The sequence below is a fragment of the Anopheles coluzzii genome, chromosome 2 (assembly GCF_943734685.1).
Source record: "Anopheles coluzzii chromosome 2, AcolN3, whole genome shotgun sequence".
NCBI lineage: Eukaryota > Metazoa > Arthropoda > Insecta > Diptera > Culicidae > Anopheles > Anopheles coluzzii.
Window position 1 is genome coordinate 44,566,062 of NC_064670.1, and position 23,767 is coordinate 44,589,828.

Below are 23,767 nucleotides of genomic sequence, written 5' to 3' on the forward strand. Positions count from 1 at the left end.
GCATATTGTTTGGTTTAGTTTTAGTTTTTTTTGTGTAATTCGACGCGTACAGGTGGTGGTAGAGTAGGTAGTAGATCGAATCGCAGCGAAAAATTGGATGCGGATGCGGAAAAAAGAGGATAAATGGATAGAGAACGTACCGATTAGTAAGAGTTAGGTGTATGTAAACACAAAAAGAGATTTAAAAACAACAACCGACAGTCCATTTTCGTTCACCAGCACACACGGAGTAGGAACCCGCATGGATGAATTTTGTTCACAAAGGGGGCAAAGTTTAATCAACTGATAATTGTGTGAACAAGAGTGTTGCAAAACATTAGATTCAGGGGGTTAAGAGTTAAGGATAATGAAGACGAGGACAAGGAAGACATAAATACTTCACAGCATACTAAATACGAGCAATAGGTGGACACCAATAGGAACGAATGTAGAGAAAATGCATCTGTTCGTTCTAGCGTATCATATCACAGCAACTAGTCCTAATTATTTTGAGTATAGCGCTACGCAAATGGAAATCAAAATCATTTGTAAAAAAAGTACTACTCGAACTATTTCAAATGAAACTACACGCCATGAGGGCTTATGGCATTTCCCTAATACTGTTTGAAGTACATGTGTAAGAGATAGGCGGTAATTTAAAAGAACGAAGCATCACATAAAATCAATTTCAACTGTTTGTAATACCACAACAAATAGCAATTAGAAAACTGAACAACTGATCATTCAGTCCGCCCAGTAAAAATCACGATTATTGTTGATTGAATTAATCAATAAAAAAAGTTGGTTATAAAATAACAATATCCAATTTACACACAAACAGAGACATATAAATGAACTATTAAAAATAAATTGAAGATAATATCGGGATAAGAGAAACAATATCATTGCGAGTGCGTAAGGAAGTTAAGCGATTAACCCCTTGAACATGGTAACGGCAAGCGAGTGCAGAGTCAATAATGTGAAACATATATTCTTGTGCTCGCATAATTTACGACCATTATTAAGGTCTGCTCCGTATGTCGTATTAATCAACAAGTTCAGTTGTTTGATTATGCATCATTTTAGCTCAGCTAGGATAGCATGATTGACAGAGAGAGTGATGAGGGAAGTTGGTTTCCGGCGGTCGTGGTGGTGGTGTCGATATTGGACAGCAGTTGCAGTAGTAGTTTCGGAAATGGGAGGAGGTGGTATAATACCTTGTGGTGGTGGCGCTGTAACAGCGGAAACAGGCGGTATTACGGCAACGGGCGGTGGCGGGGGACCGCCGCCGCTGGGTGGCGCATGCGATCCTGCACTGTGTGGTGCCTCGAGCGGTGTTGTACTATGGGCTTGCTGTAATCCACCTGAATAATAGCCGCCATTTATACCAGCTATAAGTTTTTTTCTTGATTTGTAAATTATTATTTCACTTTTCTGCGTATATGGGGTTTTGTTTTTTTTTTTTAATTTAAATTAAATAGATAGATTTTGTTTTCAATAATGTACTGTCTTTTTGTTTTTAGTAAACATAGCTAAAGTTAAAGTTTGATTCGTTTAGAAACTAAAAGCATGACAATGAACAACATATCACTACGATAGTTTTTCTTATCGTTTTGTTAATCATCGTTTTACTGTGGTGGGATTGGCATTTGAGGAAACAGTTTAGGTTGTTGTTGTGGTGGTTGTGGTCGTGGTTGGTTGGTTGGTGAAAGTGGTATTTATCGAGAAGAATCGAATTGGAAGTATGAGAATGCTAAATCATTTTTCTGTTGCATGGTTTTTTTTTTTCAATTTGTTTTAGTTGAAACATTCAAAGAAAGATACGCGCGCGCAGCAGAAAACACACACTACGACTTGTTTCACAATTCAGTTGAAACATTTTCAGTCGTAGTTTGCTCAATTGTAAAAAGAAGGTGAGGTAACACAAGAGGGTGTGTTAAGTATATAAGCAACTTTAAAGTGCGTATGTTTGTGTGGTTGTGTGTATAGATGTGATTGTGTTGGACTGTGGGGAAGGCTATGACTGTGATCGATAATTGTGATCGATTCCGGGATAAATAATACCCCAGAAAAATGTGTCCCTGTATGTGTGAGTTTGTGTGTGTATGTGTATGTGTGTGTCTCTATGTATGGGTGAGTGATCCTGATATTATATCATCGGCAATAGAGTATGAGAGATAGTGTGAGTTCGTATTGTGTATCGGAGTAAAGACAGCGTAACGACAACGACAACAAACAGAAAACAACAAACAACAAATCGGACAACCTGTGACTACTAACCTTCTGAGTATCCGCCGGCACCACCGCCCGTCGAGGAACGCAGGAAGTACTCCTTGTTCACACAGTTCCGGAGACACTCCGGTATATTGCCAATGATTGCCCGTCGGATTTCGCTCGCCGCCATCTCGCGCAGTTCCGTCGTGGCCGCTTCGCTGTAGAAGGCAGCGTGTGGCGTACAGAGCAGGTTAGGGGCATCTTTCAGGGCACCCTGCCATTGTTTAAGTTCCGCGTTAATCATATTTCATATTTGTAACAGACGATCGATTGTTCGAATGGTGACCATTTCGTGTGCATTACGTGTATAAAAAGAGAGAAAACATCAACAAAAACGTTAGAAACAATTTTTAAGTTTTCTAATGAATTCTCTACCCTCGCGATACGCGAATGAGAAGAAATCATTAGTGGTTTTGTGGTTCGCTACCATGCTAATCCTTTCCATGCTTGGTTACCTCTAACGATGCATGTTTGAGTGGAGTTATGTTATACCAGGAACTAAAAACATTCCAGTGGCTCACCATTACGCGTTGCTGGTATGACATGTACCAAGTATCTGGCGTAAGTAACCATCGCATCAAAAGGATTTGTTTTGAGGTGTTAGTATGCAAATGAGAAATGATGCCCTAGCCGGAATTATTGTTAGTAAAGCGCGTTTGTGTATTGTATGTTGATGTTTTTGGTTTTTAAATTAAATTTCGACAATTTTAAATATTCGTATGATCATATTAAGCCGTGTAACTCGATAGCCGTAAGGTTAGTAGCTTTGCTTAAACTCTCAAACTCTCAAATAACATTTAAATTCCTTAAAAGATATGAAGAAAGTTTATCTACGATCATAATACGAATTTGAAGGTGGAAGACTGAATGATATTTTCAATTCTGGATATTTGTGATTCATATTATTAGTTCTAAGCCACTGAATGTTAAATGAGTGTATACAGTAGAGGTAACTGAGAATCTCCAATGATCTCCTCTATGAGCACATCTCCAATGATCTCCTAACTATCAATAATAACAACGTAATGGACTGATTGTCCTTGCAAATAGAGTTGCCCCTTTCGTAATCTGGTATGAGAATGAGGGTAATATGCAATGAATGAAGCGAAATGCATGAATCGACTAACAAAAACAATAGCATCAACACAAACGGTGTATAGAGAAAAAAGATAGTATAAGTAGTAGAATAAACCTGAAATACATTGTATGGCTCATTCTCATGAACGTCTAGTGCTGCCGCCCGGATGCGACCCTGCTTCAGTGCGACGGCAAGCGCCTCGTCATCCACCAGGCCACCGCGTGCCGTATTTACCAGGAATGCACCGGGTCTCATCTAAAAGATAAGAATAGGTATTATTAAGGAAAGAATAACAACAACAACAAAACCCCCAACGTGCCAACGTGCGTTTCTAGGCGATTCTCTTCACCGTAGACTGTACCTGTTTAATCGTAAACTCATTGATAAGATGATGATTATGCTCGTTTAATGTACAGTGCAACGAGACGCAATCGGAGTGGAACAGCAGTTCCTGCAGGGTGTAGACGCGGTTGAGTCCGAGCGATTTCTCGATACCATCGGGCAGGTACGGATCGTAGAAGCTCACATTGAAGCCGAATACTTTTGCTCGCAGCGCAACCGCACTGCCAATGCGTCCCAGTCCGACCAACCCAAGTGTGTCACCGCGTATTCTGGCACATCCCTGAAATCGAACGGACGAACGAAACGATTATCGCAAGTGTTCGCAACGTTTGCCGATGCTCCCAACTTCACCGCCAAAACAAAAACACCTACCTGCGCTGCATCTCGCACCTGTTCCGGGCCAGTAAATTTCTTGCCTTCTCGCACCATGTTCGCCAACCAGTAGGTCCGCCGGTACAGGTTCAGGATCAAGCACATGGTCGTGTCGGCAACCTCCTCGACGCCATAGCCGGGCACATTGCAGACGGCGATACCGAGCTCACCGGCCGCCTTCACGTCAATGTTATCGACTCCGCTTCCAATCCGGACGATTATCCGGAGGGCTTTGAACTTTTCCAGATCCTCCTTCGTCAGAATGATTGTGTGCCACATCAGTGCGCCTACGGCTTCGTTTAATACCTGATAGGATGGGACAAAGAAAACAGCAAGTTAATCGACTGCACACCAAAACGACGGTTAAGGCGCGGGCAGCGCGCCAGAGCACACGATTTTCGGCTTACTTTTTCATGAATCTCTGATGTGCTCTGTGCATCGCAGAATGCAACCGTGGCCACATCCTTCAGTATGGGCATCTCGATCGAACAGTCGCGCCCATCGAGAAGAGCGACCAGCGGGCGCGATTGCATCGGTCCGTTCGAAATTGGCCCGCGGACGTCACCCAGACGTGATCGTTTCGGCATCATTGTTGTTCCAACCAACGCTCTTCCCGGCCAAACGTTCGGCTCGGTTTGTGCGTCTGTTTTTCACTTCCGTGTTCCGAGCTCGCCAAGAATCGCCGATCAACGTCCGGCTCCTGCTCCTTCCTTCTGTCCCGATCAGTTCAGCCGCACGCAGCACACACGCTCACGCCAACACAGGAACTAATTCCTGTGTAATTTTATTGTTCCAACACTCTCACACACTAGGCGCGCGTTGCTGTTTAAGATTCCGCACAGCACTCAACACACAAACCAAGACTTGCAAATTTCTGGCAGTTCTTGATGTGAAGCTCCAAGTAGCTGGAAATTAGTATACGCCACAGCGCGCACGTGGTTTTCACACTCTCACACTACTTCTTTTCACACTGTTTTCCCGCACTCACACAGACACACATGCACAGTTTATTTTATTTGTTGCTGTTTTACCTTTCTACCGATCATACAGTAGTAGCCCACGCAAGTTCTTGAGCACACTTTGGACGAATATTGAAATAAAACACCATATACATTTGCTGATTTAACTGTTTAAAAAAAAGGATAGAACGAATTTTAATTATTATTCCCGTTCCTCTTTAATAGTAATAAGAAATAGAACTTGAAATCAAAAAAACAATCATTCAACGGAAGCTCACAAATAACTTAATTCCAAACATTTCATAATAAACAAAGTGTCTTTTTATGCAGCATTAACGATTGTCGCGCAGTAATGACGGAATGATGACGAGAAATTACAACCTGCAATGAAAGATAAAAAAAGATAACTATTATTAGTAACGGTGTCTGATGTAACGATCTCAACAGAGACAGGGAGAGCGCGAAGGAACAAAAAAAAGCCAACTTAATCACTAACTTTTCTCATTTTCCCATTGCCCCAGCCTCTCTATGAAAGGCGAGGGGAAAAGTTGTTGCAGAAAAGTAGAATGCCATCATCACATCGAACAGAAAAGTTTGTTTTCCTCTCCGTTTGCACGTCTAGAGTTTGCGTTTCTTGCCAAGTTTTCCCTCCACCCAGCGGATGTAACTTTGTCCATCTTAAATCTTTCGCATTTCTTGTCATACAATTAGGACACTTTAGCGTACATTTCTTCACTCACCACCCGCCCCCGCCCAACCCTCATACCTCCCCTCTGTGTCTTCAACACAAATCAAACAATTTTCAAAAAAAAAGGTCACAACTCTTCTTTGACGCCACCCTTCAGCATATTTACTTCGCCATGTCTAGGGCGCAGCGTGGCGAAACTTTCCTCTTCCCACGCTAATGTGTGTGGCAAGAAGTTTCGATGAGTTACACCCGAGCCGGGCGAAAAAGGCCGGGTGAGAAAGAGATAACATTGCCACCCCGCCCGTACCCAATACAAATAAGTCCTAAGTCACAAGGTTAACACAGGAAAAAAGCCTCCAAAGTTTTATGAAACCAACGTGCACCACAGTAGCGACTTCAAGCGGCCGAAACAACACACACACACAACAATCAACAGGGAAAGGGGCAGGAAACTTCACAGTTCCCGGTTGGTGATCGAAAGCACAAGTTGGTACAGAGTGCAATCGAAGGCGAACACAGGGCGAGAAGTGTGTAGTGAGAGTCGCCGGGAATTGCGGGGCAGCACGACGCGGAGATTGTACAATAAAACGAAAAGTTTTAATTAAAATGTAATTAATTTACAAGCTCCCGGGTTCTTGGGCAACCGTTGTGCGGAGAGCCAGTGTACAAACACAAAAAAGGAGACCCAGCGGTAGGTGGCAAGGGAAGTGCCGAGCCGCAGTAGCCACGTTTTAAGGCAAAATACCTCACCGACAAGATGGTTGCAACGAACACAGCACAAGGCGGCATCCGCAGGACGGAAGAAGAGCGGCAGCAGCAGCAAAATGATGCTTCGTGTCCTTGCTAGATCCGTTTGCCCGCCATGTTCCGCCTGCTTTCGCATGAGTCGCTGGTTGGAGGCATACCAGCCAGGAAAAACCATCGGCACGTGGAGAAATAAAACGAAAGGTACGAGGAGGACGTGTGTGTGATGAGAGGAGCAACTGCACGGATGTGGGAGAAGTTTGTTTCCATAGTTAATAAAATTGAAAAACAAGAAACAAACGATGTTGTGCAGAGATTTTGCGCTGCTCCCGAAAGTTCGATCAAGCGAGTTATTCGGTCAAGTGGAAAAGTTTTGCAAAAACGAAAACAAATGAAATCCGTGAGAGGGGGATGGCGACTGGGGATGGAACGTTCTCTCGCCAAACTAAGTTTCATATTAATTAATTTCGCTTTTCATGTTACGAAAACGTAAAAAGGAAGAATAAAAATGGGAAAGATAATAATGCCGTGGGTGGTATTTTTGTAAGTATTAATTAGGAAAATTAAAACAACAACATCATGGACAGAAAGATAATTTAAGGCACACAACGACCACTCGTGGAATAAGTATATTTTTCAGCATCTTTAAAGCTGGGACAGCAGCGTCTACTGAATCCTCTGGGCAAAGGGAGAAAATACTTTCCAACGTAAAAGCAACGACGCATATAATACATATTAAAGATATTAAACTTCATAACAACAACCCCTTCCCACCTATACGCCGCCCCTTCGCTTTTACGGAAGGAAACAATCTCATACTAAAAACTGCTGCTCTCGCCTTAATCTCCGCGCTGTAACAGAACGACCGAAAGAAGTTAAAACTTAAAGCTGAAACTTGCTCCACACTTCCAGTGGTATTAATGGTACCAATGGGGTGAGGGGCGTTCATGGAAGTGGGTAGGATAAGAGTTTTGCAAAAAGTGTTACCAGGAACTAGAAAAAAAAACCATAGACGATATGCGCCACTGCTTATAACAACGACACACACACAGAGAATGGAATACCATTTTGCAACCATTATCCTTGCCGTTGCGCTAAAGAGCGAAAGCGGGACAATGAGAGTGTATATGCTTAGTCGGTTAGCTCTTTCTAGATCTCTTTCCTTGTTTCTTCCAACTGATTCATTCAACTTTTGCGAACGAGCAGAACGAACAGCTTTAAACTGAGGTTTTCCGACATTTTCCCCCAGGGGCGCCGCCAACAGGAGCGTTGGCCAGTTTAAAGAAGTTTCGAACGAAATGTCATCATGTTGAGCGCCACATTCACTGTTTAAGCTAGCAAAGTGGTAGCGAAAGAAAGCAAGAGAAGAAAAACTGTACTTCTTTCCCAATTTCAAATCAATATTTTCCCCGGCATCTTTTTTATCGTTAGTGTGGCTTTTCATCTAAGCGCTTGTCTTCTTGTTATCACAAACTTATCATTCAATAAATATTCTTAAATGTTTGGTTCTACAAACAAACACAAACTTATGGCACATAACTAATTAATCAAATGATGAAAAAAGATCAGTGAATTAATAAATAAACGATTATAATAATAATAAACGTCCTTCAATATATAAGAAGTAAGCTTGAAATACATTTGCTATCTCATATTGTGTAGATGAACCATTTAATATATTTGGCATATATTAGTTAAATATTTACCAAATAAAGTTTGTTAAAATAACAGTAACTTTTGTGCAATATTTATCGACCTAGTCAACTTGTCTGCAGGATAATATTACATTCCACATCAACGAAGCCTTTGTAATAGGTTCACGAGAAACAACGTGTTTTCCACGCCAAGAGTCCTGCTGTAACGCAACGCACAACACAGCGCAGCAGCAGCTTCGTGGCGAGGATATTTTTAAAGTCCGTCAGGCGGAAGAGTTTACCGGCATATTCCAATAAACCCGGCCACAGTTGGCGTCACCCGGCCTAGCAAGGGAAGTAGGAAGCCCACAGCGTATCGCGTCGCACTCTTTCCACAGTGGAAACAGTGTTGCCATCCCAAGGTTGCTGCTGCTTTCAGTTGGTTTGCTGCCCCGTTTGAAGCGTGCGCCGTTTTGACTTCGATGGAAATTTCCATGTGTTTTTCATCCTCCACCACACACACATACAAACACACACCTCTATCTTTCTCTTTTTCTTGTTGCTACAAGCAGCATAAAAGCGTAACCGGGACGGAACGTTTGCCGTTGCTGCAGAGGCGCCATCCTATACAAGCAGCACACAAAACATATATCGCACAACCTGCAAGCCGGCAGTTTCGCTCAACGGTATAATGCTTCATTCTTTGGCGTTCGACAAACGCCCGCAACATATTGAGGGGACAAACAGTTTTCCTCCAGTGCAACAAACGGAGTGGAGAGGCGCGACGATGAAAAGTCAACGATGACTTTGCTAGAACTTTTCGTCTCTGCGTACTCGCCTCCACGCCCCAGAGACCACACACACCAGCAGCAGTGGGAGTGGGGGAGGGAGGTAAAAGTCCGCATACACACAGCAACAAAAAGACACATAGACACACACACACACACATATACATTTCTAGCTTTCACTAATACTTTCACATCCACAAGCCGGGCGAAAAGTTAGAGGAAAAGTAACTTTTCGGCAACGGCTTCAATTGACCTCCGGAAGGGAAAGAGAAAGAGTGCGAGAGAGTGCAGGAGAAAAAGAGAACGGCGGGAACTTTTCCACCGACCGACTAACATCCCTTTCAGCTCGCCCTCGCACTCTGGCGCCGGCAGTGGAGCATGGAGCGCGGCAAACACGACAGCAGCAGCAGCTCGAAAAGCAGAAGTTGTCGGCAAACTTAGTTCCCGAACCGGGGACAGAAGTTTTGGTAGCAAAGTTTGATGGGAAATTGTGCACGCAACCTCTCCCGCCCCTTTCCTTTCCCGTCTACAATCATTCTACGAGCGATCTACGGGAGGAAAAGTTCCGTGGATAGGGTTTTTGGAACTTTCTTCTCACAGGCAAATTCCGGTGTTGCAGTTGTTGTGCTGCTGCTGTGTGTGTTGTGGTGGGTTGGGAGCGTTTGTTGTGATCCTTTTTTGCCGGGACCAAATACTTCCGCAGCCCTATCGTTCTCTCTCTCCACTTTGCAAAAGGGATAACTCTTTCGCTTGCTCTCCATTGGCGTTAATCGGTACCCTATGCCTGGTAGAAAACATTGCCTCTTCCTTCTTGCCTCTTACCCTACTAAATTTACTCATCTTTAGTATAGACACACACACACTTTGGAAATTGTTTCAACCTACTGCAGTCGCGGATGCTTAAGCGCAATAGATAACAAGACAGTGCGCGAGAGTGGGACAAAACGAGTGCCAAATAATTCGCGGACGAGAAAGGGTGGGAGGGGGGAGTTTGTAAAGAACTTCCGTCAACTAACTTTCCGTTGAGCCGCCGCGGTAATTGAGAAAGGTTCTTCTTCCCCCCGCCCAACACAGGGCAGCAGCACGCGCTCCAACACCACCACCAACGATCGCGGCCTTTCCTTCCGTCCCTTGCTTTAATCAAAACCATAACCTGGAAACCCGGCAAAAACTCCAAAAGTTTGGTGAGAAAAGTTTAAGTCCGAAGAAAACTTTTCATCGTGCGGCACCACACAAACACACGCACACCCTTCTAACCGGCACCGCCACGCCGGCAGCTGAACAACTTTGAAGAAAAACTTTGTCTGCTGTGCCTTCAAAAACTGGGATGGTGGGGTCGCGGTGGGCGCCACCGCTTGGTGAAGAGGCATCATCGATCGCGATGTTGTTTTTCTTATTTAATGTTGAAATCTTTGCAAACGGCAATAGTAGGTCTCTTAAAGATGAAAATGATGGAGCCAGCGCGGCACAAAGTCTTTAGCGACAACCATTTCTTTTTTATGACTTTCTCTGCCGCTCTGCTCCCTCTCTGTCTCACGCATTGGGCTTCTTTTTCATTGCTATCGTCGCTTCCCTAGTCCGGCCACGAATTGTTAGTGAGATAGTAACTGATCCAAAAGCCATTAAACACACAGCACAATACATAATTATCTCGACCGCTTCACCCACCTCCCTGGAGTGCCCACACGAACAACGGAGGGACCGGCGACTACGTTCGGTGGCTGCGCATGAGAGGAATGGGTAATGATATTAGCAAACGACAAAAGGAATCATTTTTGTTCAATTGTATATACATATTAACGGTGCCAAAAGACTAGCGTAACCGATATCGCTGTGATCGTTCGCCAGAAACCGAATGGCAAGGGCCCGGGGGGGGTGTAGTTTCAGCTTGGCGATGGGTAGGGCGATGGGGTGGCGACAGCTTCCCTTCCCCTGCTCCGCAGATGCTTTTCTTCTTTCGCCCGCTTTATGCTATGCTGCACATGCGCAGCCGCTTCCGGAATGTTCTCGTTTCCCTCTGTCTCATCCATGTCCATCCCCCACCCGGTCGGGCGGCGTGCGTTCCACCAGTATTCATTTGCCGCCAGTATTACCGCCACCGCCCGCCTCACCAGAGCCCATTGGGCCGGGGCACGATTGGAATCCATTATCCGGTTGCCACCTTCGAAGGACAACCAACCCACCCTCCTCCCGCCACAAATGCGGGAACGGAAGAGCCAACAACAAAATAAGTCTACACTGTAACGTGGAAGACCAACAGGGAAGGGGGGGGGGGGGGGGGTGTACGCGATACACAAGCGCTCTTATACCTTACGTGCACTCCCAACCCCCCTTACAATGTCAGCCATACCGACGGGGAAACAGACACAGCCGGCAACATCACTGGATGGTGGGGTTTGGGTAGTACACGGTTTTAGTGGATAAATTTATGAATTTCTTCTCCCACTTCCTCTGCCAAACCACTCGCCCCTTTGCCCACTTTGAGGGGGGGGGGGGTGTAGTGAAAGTCCCCTTGGTTCTGGGCGCGAGAAATTTGAGAACGCTCATGCTCGAAATTGGAGAGAAAAGAGCGAAAGCGAGAGAGAGAAAAAGTGCTGTGTGTGTGTGTGAGTATTACAAGTAAATATTTATTGCTGTAAAAACCTCGCCTCTTTTAATGGCTTACCCTCCGCCGCTCCGTGGCGCTACCATTTCCCGTTACCACACACACACAGGCCCTCTTCCTCGCTTAAAAAAGTTAAAGAGTATTATTTTCCATGAGGGAAAAACTTTAACAGTTAATTTGCCTGTGTTTTTCTATGTTGTTGAGTTTTTTGCTCTCCTTTTTTTCAATCTTGGCAATGATGCCTTTCTATGAATTGCAACTCAAAGCATAATAATATTGTAAGAAGAAGAGGAAGAAGTAAGGGAATATTTTTGAAGTTGTGGGTGGGTTCCTTGCTGCCAAGAGTTGTTTTAATAGAAGTTTACTCATTTCAATGTTTAAAGTGAGGGTGTGTGGACGGGATTTTTCTTAATTACCAACGAGAGCAAAGTTTCCACTTTTTAAAGGCGCATTTATTTCAGTTTCTTTGTTAATCATAAGCCATTAGCATTTTGTAACGTTTTTTATGATATAGAATTACATTTTTTTTTTCTTTTCTTTCCATCATCATCTTAAACCACCAGACACCGTGCGCCTCCATTAGAAGTTTTACAGACTTTTCATCCGGTGCACTGTTGTTCACATTCATCATTCCGTAATTGCCAAACGGCATCCGACCCTGGATGATTACTAAAAAGGCAAAACACTATACACTCTTTTAGTTTTTCTTTTTTTTTTTGTTATTGTTGTTATGCTTTAATACCACAGCAGCACAAACGAAACATCCATTGCCAAGAATTTAACACTTTCAGGATACCATTGTGCATCGAAGGAACGAACGAATGGCAAGGCAAGCAGTTCGTGGAGTGCAACTGAGCAAGCAGGAGGCACGACACGACGACACGCGCCGAACCATAATTGGGAGAGTTTTGGGAGGGGGAGGAAAAACTGTATCCAAAAAAGTTTGCTTGACAAACTTTCGACAGCGAGTAGCACGACGAGCAAATGGTACACACAAAATGGAGGTAGAAAGGGAGAGATATGGCTGGTAGTGGGAAGGGAAAAACCGAGAGTCAAAGCCTTGCGTCGGGCGTCGAAAAAAGTTTTCCATGATTTTCCCAAAACTAGTTCGAACTGCTTCCTCACTGCCCACGCCAAACCTCCCAACACGATACTTGTTCGTCGAAGGATGGGAAAAGTTTTACACACAGCCAAACTTTGATTCCTTCCAGAATTTGCTTTCGCACCTCAACTCATTCGATTCGACCCTCTTCGCGTTCAAGCATCCTTCCCGTGCCGGTTTGCTACTTTGGTACTGTACTGGTATAGCGTATGTCTGGCTCAGAGTCAGAAACGAAGTGAGTACAAGAGTTTGAGCTAGGAGGAAAGAAAGCGCTCAAAACTGTGATAGAATTGGAGCGATAGAAGAAAATGCTAACCGCTCAGCACACATTAGTAGCAAGTTTCGCCCGGGCAAAAGTTATGTAAGTCTACAACAACAACATCGGCCACACACTTTCACCCTTTTTGTCCAACACAGCCCCTCTTACACTCTCCGCTTTCTTTCACTGTACGTATGCTAGGACCATTGTGGTCGGAGTTGTCTCCGGTTGGCTGCTTCATGGTGCAGCAGCGGGAATTCCAGGAAAATATAGCTTCCACTTCCCCCCGCACGATTGGGACAAGTAACAGTTTCCTCCCTCTATTGTCTACTTGCACAGCAGCCAGCCATCGATTGAGCAGCTTTTTTTTCTTTTTCGGAAAAGTGTACGAGCAAAAGTTGTTGAGCAATTTCGCTCATCTTCCGCCCTTTCTCCCGTTGAAAGTGTTTTTCACTGCAAGCGACAAAAAAAATAGTTGAAAAAGCCGGAAAAAAGATGCTGCGCTGCAGTGTGTGGCGAGACAGGTCGTCCCTCCCCCTAACGGTGACAATGTTTTTCAACATGTCGGGGACGACGAGAAGAGGAGAAAGAAACACGAACACAAACTTTATGGTAATAGTGTTTGGCGGAGGAGCTGTGCACAAGGCGGCACAGGGCAGAAGAGCGCCACACACCGTGGGGTGGTGGTGTTTATGCTGGAAAGGTAAACGATAAACTCCTGGTGTCCCTGGGCCCAGTGCATCAGGGGGCGCGAGAGGAGTTGCGCCAACGCTGAGCGAAAAACTTTTGTTTTCTTTCCTTGTTCTGGGTGCGCACAACCACCACCCTCGGAAGCAAGATTACGTGAATCGGCTAGAAGGAAAGTTTGATGCATGGATGGATGTGTGCAGCGTTCCACACGGTGAGTGGAAAGGGAAACTTTCCTGACTTATCTCATTAAATGTGGCACGCTTTAAAGAAGGAGAAAACCCCCCCAAACCCGACTGCATTGCGCTGTAGAACAGGTGGGCCGGCATCACGGGACGCGGCAGACCGGCAATAGAAGCATACTTTACATTGTACTTTTTGAGAAGAATGTTGTAACGATTTTTCACGTTTATCTTTTTGCGTAAGACTAAAAATATGTTTTTTGCTACATATTTATAACGATTTTTTATTTATTTTTAGGTGGTCACAAACGCTGTCAGTGGCATTAACGGAACCGTAACGGTGCAATGTATGCTTGTAATATTTAACAGTAAATGCATTTTTTTTTCTTAAACTGAGCACACTCATTTACAGTACAATCGTGCGCAGGATTCGGTTTCGTCAATTTCATCCCCGTAAAAAAAAACAAAAACTACCATCATATCTGACGGTGAAGCAGCAGCAGCAGCTGCTTTACCATTTATAATTATCTCCTAATTTTTTGCGTCCATCCATCCATCCACATTGTTACGCGGAAACGGTTTGCGAGTACTTTGGAGGGAAAATTAATTTCCTCATTTAACAGTGCCATTAGATGATTTATTTCGCAAAACAGAAACTGCAGAGAGAAGAACAAGTCGTCCTACCTTCCCCGTACATTTACATTTTTGCTTCACAATTCCTACGCTTTTACAGCACAGACGACCACCAGGGATATGAGCGCCGATGTTTGGGGAAGTTTTATGTGTAAAACCTGCCCAGCTTTCCAGAATCGTACATTTTTTAGCCATTTTGTTTCACCTCAAAAAATGAAGGAGAATAAAAAGCATCACTTTCATCATATGAACAATGAATGCCATATCATGACTGAGCTATCCAATATCAAGCACAATTTGAAAAGTCTTTGCTTCGAGTTTGCGTTGGAACTTTAAATTGGTTCTGGAACTTTTGGACTTGTAGATTAAAATACATTTCCACGAAGAGTTCAAAGACGTATTTTGATAATAAACCTGCACAGCAAAAAAAATCTTAGGTGACCTTTGAATTTCCTTTGAATTTGGTTTGGTTTTTTTTCCTTCCTTCCTACTAACTACCAATGAAACAACGGTAAAAGTCGATCAAGAAAAGTAAATGCAAGCGTTCTTTGCTTTCGTTTTCGCTTAGAACGCATTATCGGTTTCACCATTCGCTTCTCGTGCGCCATTCAAGCCATTTAACAAACACGGTAGCAACAAAAAACACTCTCATAGCATATTTCTTTGAGGGCGCATTGCACAGCTACCTAAGCATGAGCATTAGCCATCAACGAACGGGGTCGGGGAGGAGGAGAAAAGTTCGCGGAAAATATCAATGGTAAATAATTTAATCTAACCAATGGTAGAGCACCATTCCTATGGGTTCAAAATGTAGCCCATGTTTACCACTCCCCACCCAGCTCAGCATTGCTGTGTGTTACGCTTGATTTGTAAAGAGAGCAAAAAACGATGTTGAAACCGAAAATAACACAGTGATGAATATATCGGCAGTCACACATTATGTGTTCCACCATTCCCCCAACACTCGACCTACACCGCTCTTCAACGACCCTTTCCTTCCATTTTCCGACACGTACGAAAGCAGCAATCCCCTACACTTCTTGACACATATGTGCATTTCTTTTGTCTCACTTGAATATGCTGACCTTGTTGGATTTCGTTCGTGTCCTCAGTGTTTCATAATGGGGCCACCAACGGTCCCCCGACTTCGGAATTGTTTATAGATGCGTCAGCAGAAAAGCACTCGATGATACACACGCACACACAGCGTGCGATGGGCACACGATGCGTTAAAGGGTACGTTTAGTCTCAAAAGAAAGAAAGAAAGATTCGCTAGCTAAACAAAATACAGTGTACATGGGGGGGGGACCCCTTTTACACTTATGCGGAAAGTGAAAGACAACTATTTTGCACTGCTAGCAAAATTGCAACAATGTTAGGGATAATAATAGAAAATTCTTTGTTCTGCCACAGCTTCCATCCGGAAGTATCCTGGAGCTAGCAGATTGAACAATGCGACAAAAAACATACTTTCACGTTGCAAGACAAAGAAAGACAAATTTTGCTCGAATTCGCCAACCGTTTGTAACCAATAATATACAACTCGAGCTATTTGTTCGCGAAAAACAAAAAAAAACCACTCGTGCATCACCACACAGCACCAACGATCCCAAAGCGTTCGAGCTAAGAATAGATCGATAACAGAAACAGCAGTAGAGGGGCGAGGGGAGTAGAGGCGGCGAAATACTTTTGCATACTTTTCATTTTTTTGCCAACCCTCTCCTCTACTCTGCCCTTAAATGCTCCACCACTTCTCAATTGACGCACCGTTTTCGTCGCTTGCCGCTACACAACGATGCGGCACCCCGAATGCGTTCGGAGTCTTTCCACTGGCTTGGGGCTTGACCGAAGCGATGAAAATAATATATATGCTTGGTCTGCCAGGTGAATCGAGCCGTGCACAAAAAAAAAACACTTTCAGCACTACACACATATCCCGCAGAAAGTATGGGGTGTGTCGGTGGGAGGTACAGACAGAGGGGTTAAGAGGGGGTTTTGGTTAAAGTAAAACGGCGGCAAACGCACCACACGTTACGCGATCAGATGTTCTTTAGGCTGGCGAGGAAGCAACAACAAAACAAAACAAAAAAACAGCAGCAAAGCCAATTTCGTAAATGAAACGACCGGATTTTATTATTTCGCACAACAAAACAGGGCGGCGCAGTGGTGGCGGCGTCTTAAAAATATCCGGGCTCCCCGTAATGAGATAACGCTGGTTGGTGCAACCCGTTGTTGTGCGTTTATTTTGGGGCCGAAAAGATTGGAAAATAAAACGGAAATAAACACGGGCGGCAGCGCGGAACAAGAAATCGGTTTGAGTTTTTTCGGGAAAGAGAGAGAGAGATGGAGAGATGGGAGGCACGTAAAGGTCATGGCTTTGTTTGCAACAACATTGGTTGCAAGGCGGGGGTTTTCACATTAGGAAGCAGTAAAATACAGTTTTTGATCTGTTGGGAGGGGAAAATGAGGGGACAGACAAGAGTGTGAAAACTTTTTTTAAAACGATGTGTTTTGCATTCGTCAGATTTTCCGCGTGACGGATATGTACGACGATATTTTCGACCATCAAAACAACAAATACTATTGTGGGTTGTTTGACAGACGCCGTTGGTTACACGATAAAAAGGAAAATAACATTTAAATAGCGATTAAAGTACGATCAATTGTGCGTGTTATTATCGCGTTTAGTGATGAAACTCATCAAATGAGTTAGCAAAACAAGAGCAGCAATTCCCTTTTTTATATTTCGGCATTAAAGTAACGCACGTTGCGGAAATCGGTAAATTACAACCAACATTTGCTCTTCTTTTGAAGCATATTATTGAAAAAAGGCTTCACAATACTTTACTTTATTAATAATGTAATAAATAGTTGTTGATAAAATTGATTTACAATCGTTTTCCCTCCTTTGCCGCTGCCTATGCAGCTCTATGCAATGAAAAGCGATCGCATCTAACAAAACTAAATCTCAACACAACCACTTCCACAACCACAACCAATTTTCACAACCATTCGGTGTATTAAATTTAGTTCATATTTTCCGCTATCCACTACTGCAGTGTATGTATGTGTGCCCTGTGTGAATGTGCAGCGCAAAAACAAGCGTTACACCCCCCCCCCCCCCCCTTCCCTTTCCCACCCCCTCCATCCTTCTGTTACAAATCCTTCAGCAGAGAAGCACCGGCGGTCATTGTCTGCCGGGTCGTCTGGTCTTTCTTCGCCGGTTGAATATTTATGTCGCTGGCAACGTCAATAACCGCGCACAACACTCCGGGGGGCGCGATGGGTGGCGAGAGGCTTGAGATGGTGCCAGCGCGTGCGGACAACACACACACGGGTGGTACATGCTTGTTCGGTTGGCTTGGCTCTTGAGGATCGGGGTGATCGTGTTTGAGTTTTATGATCTGCGGAAAGGCAGTTCTCGCGGCACGCGGTACACCCAACCAAGCTCGGAGAAGAAGCAAACTGAGCAAACGACAACCCCCCCTTCAGCCCCAGTCGTCATTCGCCAACCACCACCACCAGCGCGACTGTCCTCGCTCAATTGCCACCGAATCCGAAAAGGGAGGTAGAGAGGCACACCATGCTAACTACGCAGATGTTATTTAAATATACAAACATCGTTGAAGCTATTTTTAACCCGAACAGCTCCCGACCAAATAGTCGCCCCACACACACACACACACACATTGTGAAGAATGATCATCTTACGGCGCATCTTACACACAGCCAAGCTGCAAAAGCATCCCCATGCAGTTGCGCTTTAGCCAAACCAAAACTCTGAAGAGAAATCTTGGAATGCATGATAATGGCGTTGCAACGCAATGCTGAGAGTGAGACTGGAGACACACAACAGCGTATGACAGGCCGCACTGTTCCTGATTGCTGATGAGCAAGCAGGCAGCTTCCATTTTCTCCGTACACCTATCACTCACACACTGACTAACTGGCTGTGTGCTACACGATCAGAATCATTTATCGATTGATATCGATGAGAAAAGTACACACCCCTACACAGCCATACAATTTACACATGCTAAAGTGCGAAATGCATCACGCACCCTCTTCCTCCCTGTCTGTTCCCCTACTACCAACCTGAATGCAGCGGAACATGATGCAACTCATCTGTTGTGCTAAGTAACTCCAAATGCTACTGGCGAATTATGGGTGAGGACATGCTGTGGCAAATTTTTGTCACACTCTTCTTCTATTCTTATTTAGCAGACCTGTAAATAACACAGCTTTCAACGGTGACGTGTCCACGAAAAGCATGTACTGTTGTACCGGCATTAAATCCTCATTAAAAGAGAGTTGAATGATCAAAACAGCGGATTCAAAAAGGAGCAAGTGAATCAATGATTGAGTCAGCAGTTTCAAGTCACCGCTTGCACTGCTGCAAAATAAAATGTTGAACGGTCGTTTATCGGTTTGTGTCTAGGAAGAATTCGTTGGTCAGATATTAGGACATTTCTTATTGGATTTTATCGATTTTTTCGATCACAATTAAAACGAACTAGATTTTCAAAAATAGCGATAAATTAATTGGCATTAAATCTCCAGCACTCGTCAATGTATCATACCACACACTTGTACATCATAAAGATATACGACATTTCTCCTCCTGGCAATAGTTTCATAGAAAACCAAGCTCTCAGTTGACTAAGCGATAAGCAAAATTATAGAAATGCTCAATATTAATCGATCGTGATATTGATTTCACATCGGCAATAAAAAAAGGCATCAGGAAGACTAATGACATTGCTCGCTATGCGAGAATCTACTCGTTAAGAGAGGTATTTGTTTTGCATTTAGATTTGCTTGATATACGAATATGGTAATAAGGGGGCACTCATTATGAGGTGTTCCACTGTATTTTCTCTTGCTGGTAAGCTAATTAGACTCAATCAGACGCGCGATGAGAGGCTTTTTTTAAGTTTTAGCAGCCGAAGAGATTGTTTCATGAGAAATATTGTATCCAAATAATAATATTTCCTTAACCAAAGCTGAAATATTGCAACAAATTCAACCAATGCCAATGATACCAATGAAAATGAGAACTAAAAGTGCATTTTTATGTCACAACCATATTCGATGCACGTTTAGTGGTGGGCCCGGTTTCATTACTTCCCTCCACACTAGTGATGAGCTATTATTTTCTCAAGCTCACCCGAAAGCATGCCACTACTCACGCCGCCGCGTACTTTCAGTAGTTTGCTTATCAGTATGCTGATGCTGCTGTTGTACGTTGCCGGTTCGATAAGCGGAGTATAGCAAAACTCACGATCCGTGTGTGTACGATCCGTGTGTGCACGACGTTTCTGTGTCTGTGGTGCAATCAAGAAAGCGCAAGAAAAAACAACCAACACAACTAGGAAAGCATCTCCGCCTTCGTTGAACGTCGCTGGCTTTAAAAACGCGTCAACCCGCGTCCTCGGATGCCCTTCGGAACAAGGTCTCTCGACTTCGTGCAAAGTACACAGCAACCTTGAGCCGAGTCAAAACGGAACACACAAACACACACACACACGACGCTCCCCTATCGGTGTTGCTGTCCCCACCCCCATTAGCAGCCACCACCACCACCCGGGGGACCGACCCACCGACACGCTCAACGAACCGGACGGCGCACACACACGGCGCGCGGGTTTCTACCTTCATGCTTGACACCTCCTCTCTCTCTCTCTCTCTTGCTCTGTATGTTCACTGTGGGGGGTTGCTGGCTGTGTTTCGAGTGTTTCGCCGATCTATGACGAATGGGTGGTGGAGGAGTTTGGTGACAACGCGCACTGGCCGCGGGAGGTGAGAGGAAAAAGTCGCTGAGCTAGTGCACCCGACGATGACAAGCTAAGCACGATGGGGGGTGGGAAAACCAAAAAAAAAAGACGACGACAGCCACACACAATGCTAGTAGTTGCGGTGGGGGCAGGGTAGGGGCGTTAGGGCGCAATAACAGAACGTGACATATATCAAAGCGTGCAAACGTTTGTCATCCACAAGGAGAAACATGTTCGGCAAGGAAAGGGAAGATCGGTTTCTCGTTTTTTTTTGCGTTCCTTCTATGCAACGACAGAAAATGGTTTATGACAGGAAAATCTCTCAGATATTTTTTGACGTATTTTTGAATTAGAATTACATAACTTCAAAATAATTAAAAGTAGCCTTTTTACTCGTAAAACTTCGAGAACGTAAATGCTGTCTAGAAATATGTTTGAAGATCTTGTGGTAAACTAGTACCTCATAACAGTTAGATATTAAGGGTAAAATGCTGCGAACGGAAAATAAAATGAGTTTTCGGCTCTGTTATCTAACTATAAACAAAAGAACGATCAATAGATGGAGTAGCTGCCACCTTCTAAGCGGCAAGTTTCATCGAACTACTGAGAATAATGTACTTTAGGAACATAAGCACTGCTTAGTCACTGCTTTAGTTTCCATTCATCCTTCAAGCAAAACCGTGTATCCAATGTACAGACTTGATTAAAGCGATACCATTTCCCCAACTACCAAGTATTCCTACAGATATAGTATTCAGTTCCGACCCTTCAACACTTGCTCACACACAACAGAAGTTATCAATGCCCCCCAAAAAACGAGTACGCGCATTGCGAAAATGGTAAAACCATCATCATCATGCTTTCGCACCACGCCGAATGGACGAGTTATGAATAAAATAAAAAAAAATGGTTGCCATAAAAGACTTGTCAAACCAAAACGTAACGGAGCAGCGAAAGAAGAAGCAAACCCCTACCGTCGCCAGCACCACCAGCATCAGAGCGCAGCAAACATAAAAAAAATTAAATTTACCCAACCCAGCAAACAAAATATAAAACAAGTAACCACTCAAAACATGTCGTGAATAATAATGGAAGCAACAATCGCTGAAGGTGAACGAAGAGAGAAAGGGAGCATCAACAACAACAGCAACAAATAGCCATTGGAATCATGAAATGCAACAGCAAATCGGTCACATACAACAAAAGCATACGAAAGGCAAACCACTGGACGGTATGTGAAGCGGTGCGGATGCGGCGGGTGATTCTGAGGGTGCGGGAGACACAAACTTCCACGTCATCCTGCCGCTGTCTGCGCTGGTGTGGTGACGGCGCTGCAGAAGGTAAAAAACGGTAACACACACTGGTGGCAGCGGTAAAAACAATGGCAATGAATGCGTAACGAAAATAGCAACACACAGAAGAAGAAAAACGCCAGCAACGCTCTCCCCCCAAAAAGGTGGTGAGAAAATGGGAAGGTGAACAACAACAGCAGCGAACGAATAATATGTAACAAGCGCACAAGCGTCGCAAAAAGACACCGACCAAGGGAGAGAAGCGGAGAGAGACAGAAGGAACGAGAGAAGGCACTACCACCATTGCCATTCCCGGCGCTCGATCGAGAAACATGATAATCGAAGAAGCGAAAAGTAAATGAAGCAGAGAGCCAGCAGCCAGTGCTGCGACCGGAGACCGAAAACCGAAGCAGCGTTGCGCGGAAGGGATGAACAGAAATGATTGTACACCACCGCGGACACCGGTATATCCCTTCGCTACTGACTCACTTCACACAGCGCCATACAACCCACAACAGCACACACACACACGCGCGCGCATTCACACGTAGTCTTGCTCAGTGACGATCTCCAGAGGTTCGTGGTCCGTTCCAGCCTTCTTTGGCCATCTTACGGCCATAAAAGTACAGCGCAAACACCGTGAATTGCCACAACAGCAGCAGCAGCAGCAGCGTATCGAATATGGGCACACACCAAGGCGCGTTGTGATTTTATGACGCGCGGCTGGAACGGGGGGAGGAACGCGCACCGCCGCGCAAGGGAGCCGAACGATGCCGAAAGAAACACGGAGGAAGAGCAGCATAAAGAGAGTTCGATGTCGGCGGGGCCCGTGGATAATGATGGCAGCGCGGCGGAAAGGAGGCTATACAGTTTCGTGTGGGCCGGCAGCCCCAAGCCGGGGCCGCTATACACATGCGGAGAGTTTAGCCAAAGGCAAGAGCAAAAAGCAAATCGACACTCAGTGGGAGGGAGCGAGAGAGAAAAAGAATTGACCGCGAACGAAACACGTAAGGGGGCAAAAGCAAAAGCAAAGGAAAACACAACATCATCCAGACAGGCATGAGAGGGAGGGGGGGGGGAGCAGGTAGACAGCGCTGGAGGAAGTGTGTGGGAGTGGCTGACCCCGAGAAGGGCCGGAGGCGAAGGGGTATAGAGGCGGAGGGTAAATGGGCTTTAGGTTGGCGGCGGTGGGAAGGAAGACCGATCTACAATGAAATAAAATGGCATCCAAAAATTCACATCGCTTGGGGTCGGCCACTTTTCTTCTTATTGCGGCTTTTCTTCCTCCGATTTTCTTAGGCGCTCTTGCATCAGCTACACAAGCCAAGGCGATCTCTTAAAAACTGGATCAGCAAAGCGTTGGAAGAAAAGAAAAAAAAACACACCATAGAAAAGATGTTGCTGCACCGATTTATTTCTTCTGTATCTGCGCTGTTCCATTTCGTTCCTTTCCGTTTTTTTTTTCACCCAGCGACCCAACGACCGACGCCCAGAGCGAGCAGCTTCAAAGTCGATTGGAGGATTTAAGCATTGCCAGTACCTCCGATGCGAACTTTCCCTTAAACGGGACCGTGTATCGTTGTTGTTTTTTGCGTTTGAATTCCTGCTTTGATGTACAATTTGCTATTATAACCACACTTTGATGTACATCAAAACGCAATGCTTTTTCGAGTTTGTCCATTTATGTGTCCTTCGTGGACCAAAAAAAAAAATACGGATCCACCAGCACTTTACGAGTAATGAGCGCCTTTTATAACCCAAATTTTGCACCACCCGCCCACACCAGCGCGGGTAGATAAATTGAGCTGCTCCCTTCGTTCAGTCCCTCCGCGGTCAATTCGAAATTAAATATTAAAATCACTCTTGTTCACCTCCCACCGCCACACCTCACCCATATGTCCCACGTGCGCAATGACAATGTGGAAGAGGGGGGGGGGGGGGGGTTTGAAGGGGATGAAAACACATCAAAAGGGGGATATTGCGAACAAAAGCATCGTCTCGTCACGCAAAACAAGCGCCGCAGACGGACGCGAGCGAGCTGGCCGCTGAAGCTGAAGAGCAAGAATAATTGCACAAACATCCCAACCCAACATCCCAAACAGCCTCAAACTGTCTCATTCTATCCTGTGGTCATGGGACACTACTCTCTCACTCTCGCGGGAACCAACAATCATTATTCGCGTGTGTTTTTTTCGCCCCGGAAACGGATTGAAGTAAGTCGGCGAGAAAGAGCGGGGCAAAAACTGCTCCAAAAAGACAAACACCACACGATGGCCACGAACGAATATGCTTACATTCACAGTCGCCCGTCTTCCTTCCATCTTCCCACTATATAAGCTCCCAACCAAACACACCTTTGAGGGTTGCTGTCCTGC

At 44.8% G+C, this 23,767-nt stretch overlaps 1 protein-coding gene across 12 annotated transcripts in view; it reads right to left on the reverse strand.

The window, feature by feature from the left end:
• Positions 1–23,767, reverse strand: part of LOC120952783 (C-terminal-binding protein) — a 46,689-nt gene that overhangs the window by 5,475 nt on the left and 17,447 nt on the right. For 5 of the 12 annotated variants that reach the window (XM_040372277.2, XM_040372278.2, XM_040372279.2 and 2 more), the window contains exons 2-7: positions 4,453–5,171; positions 4,046–4,351; positions 3,693–3,953; positions 3,446–3,586; positions 2,260–2,467; positions 1,197–1,370 (exon numbers count right to left, since the gene is read on the reverse strand). In XM_040372277.2, the coding sequence (XP_040228211.1) occupies positions 1,197–1,370; positions 2,260–2,467; positions 3,446–3,586; positions 3,693–3,953; positions 4,046–4,351; positions 4,453–4,635 (1,273 nt within the window). In that variant the 5' untranslated portion in view covers positions 4,636–5,171. Of the gene's footprint in view, positions 1–1,196; positions 1,385–1,417; positions 1,611–2,259; positions 2,468–3,445; positions 3,587–3,692; positions 3,954–4,045; positions 4,352–4,452; positions 5,172–23,767 lie in introns of those variants that run through there. The other 7 variants (XM_040372286.2, XM_040372285.2, XM_040372287.2 and 4 more) reach the window with 5 other exon arrangements.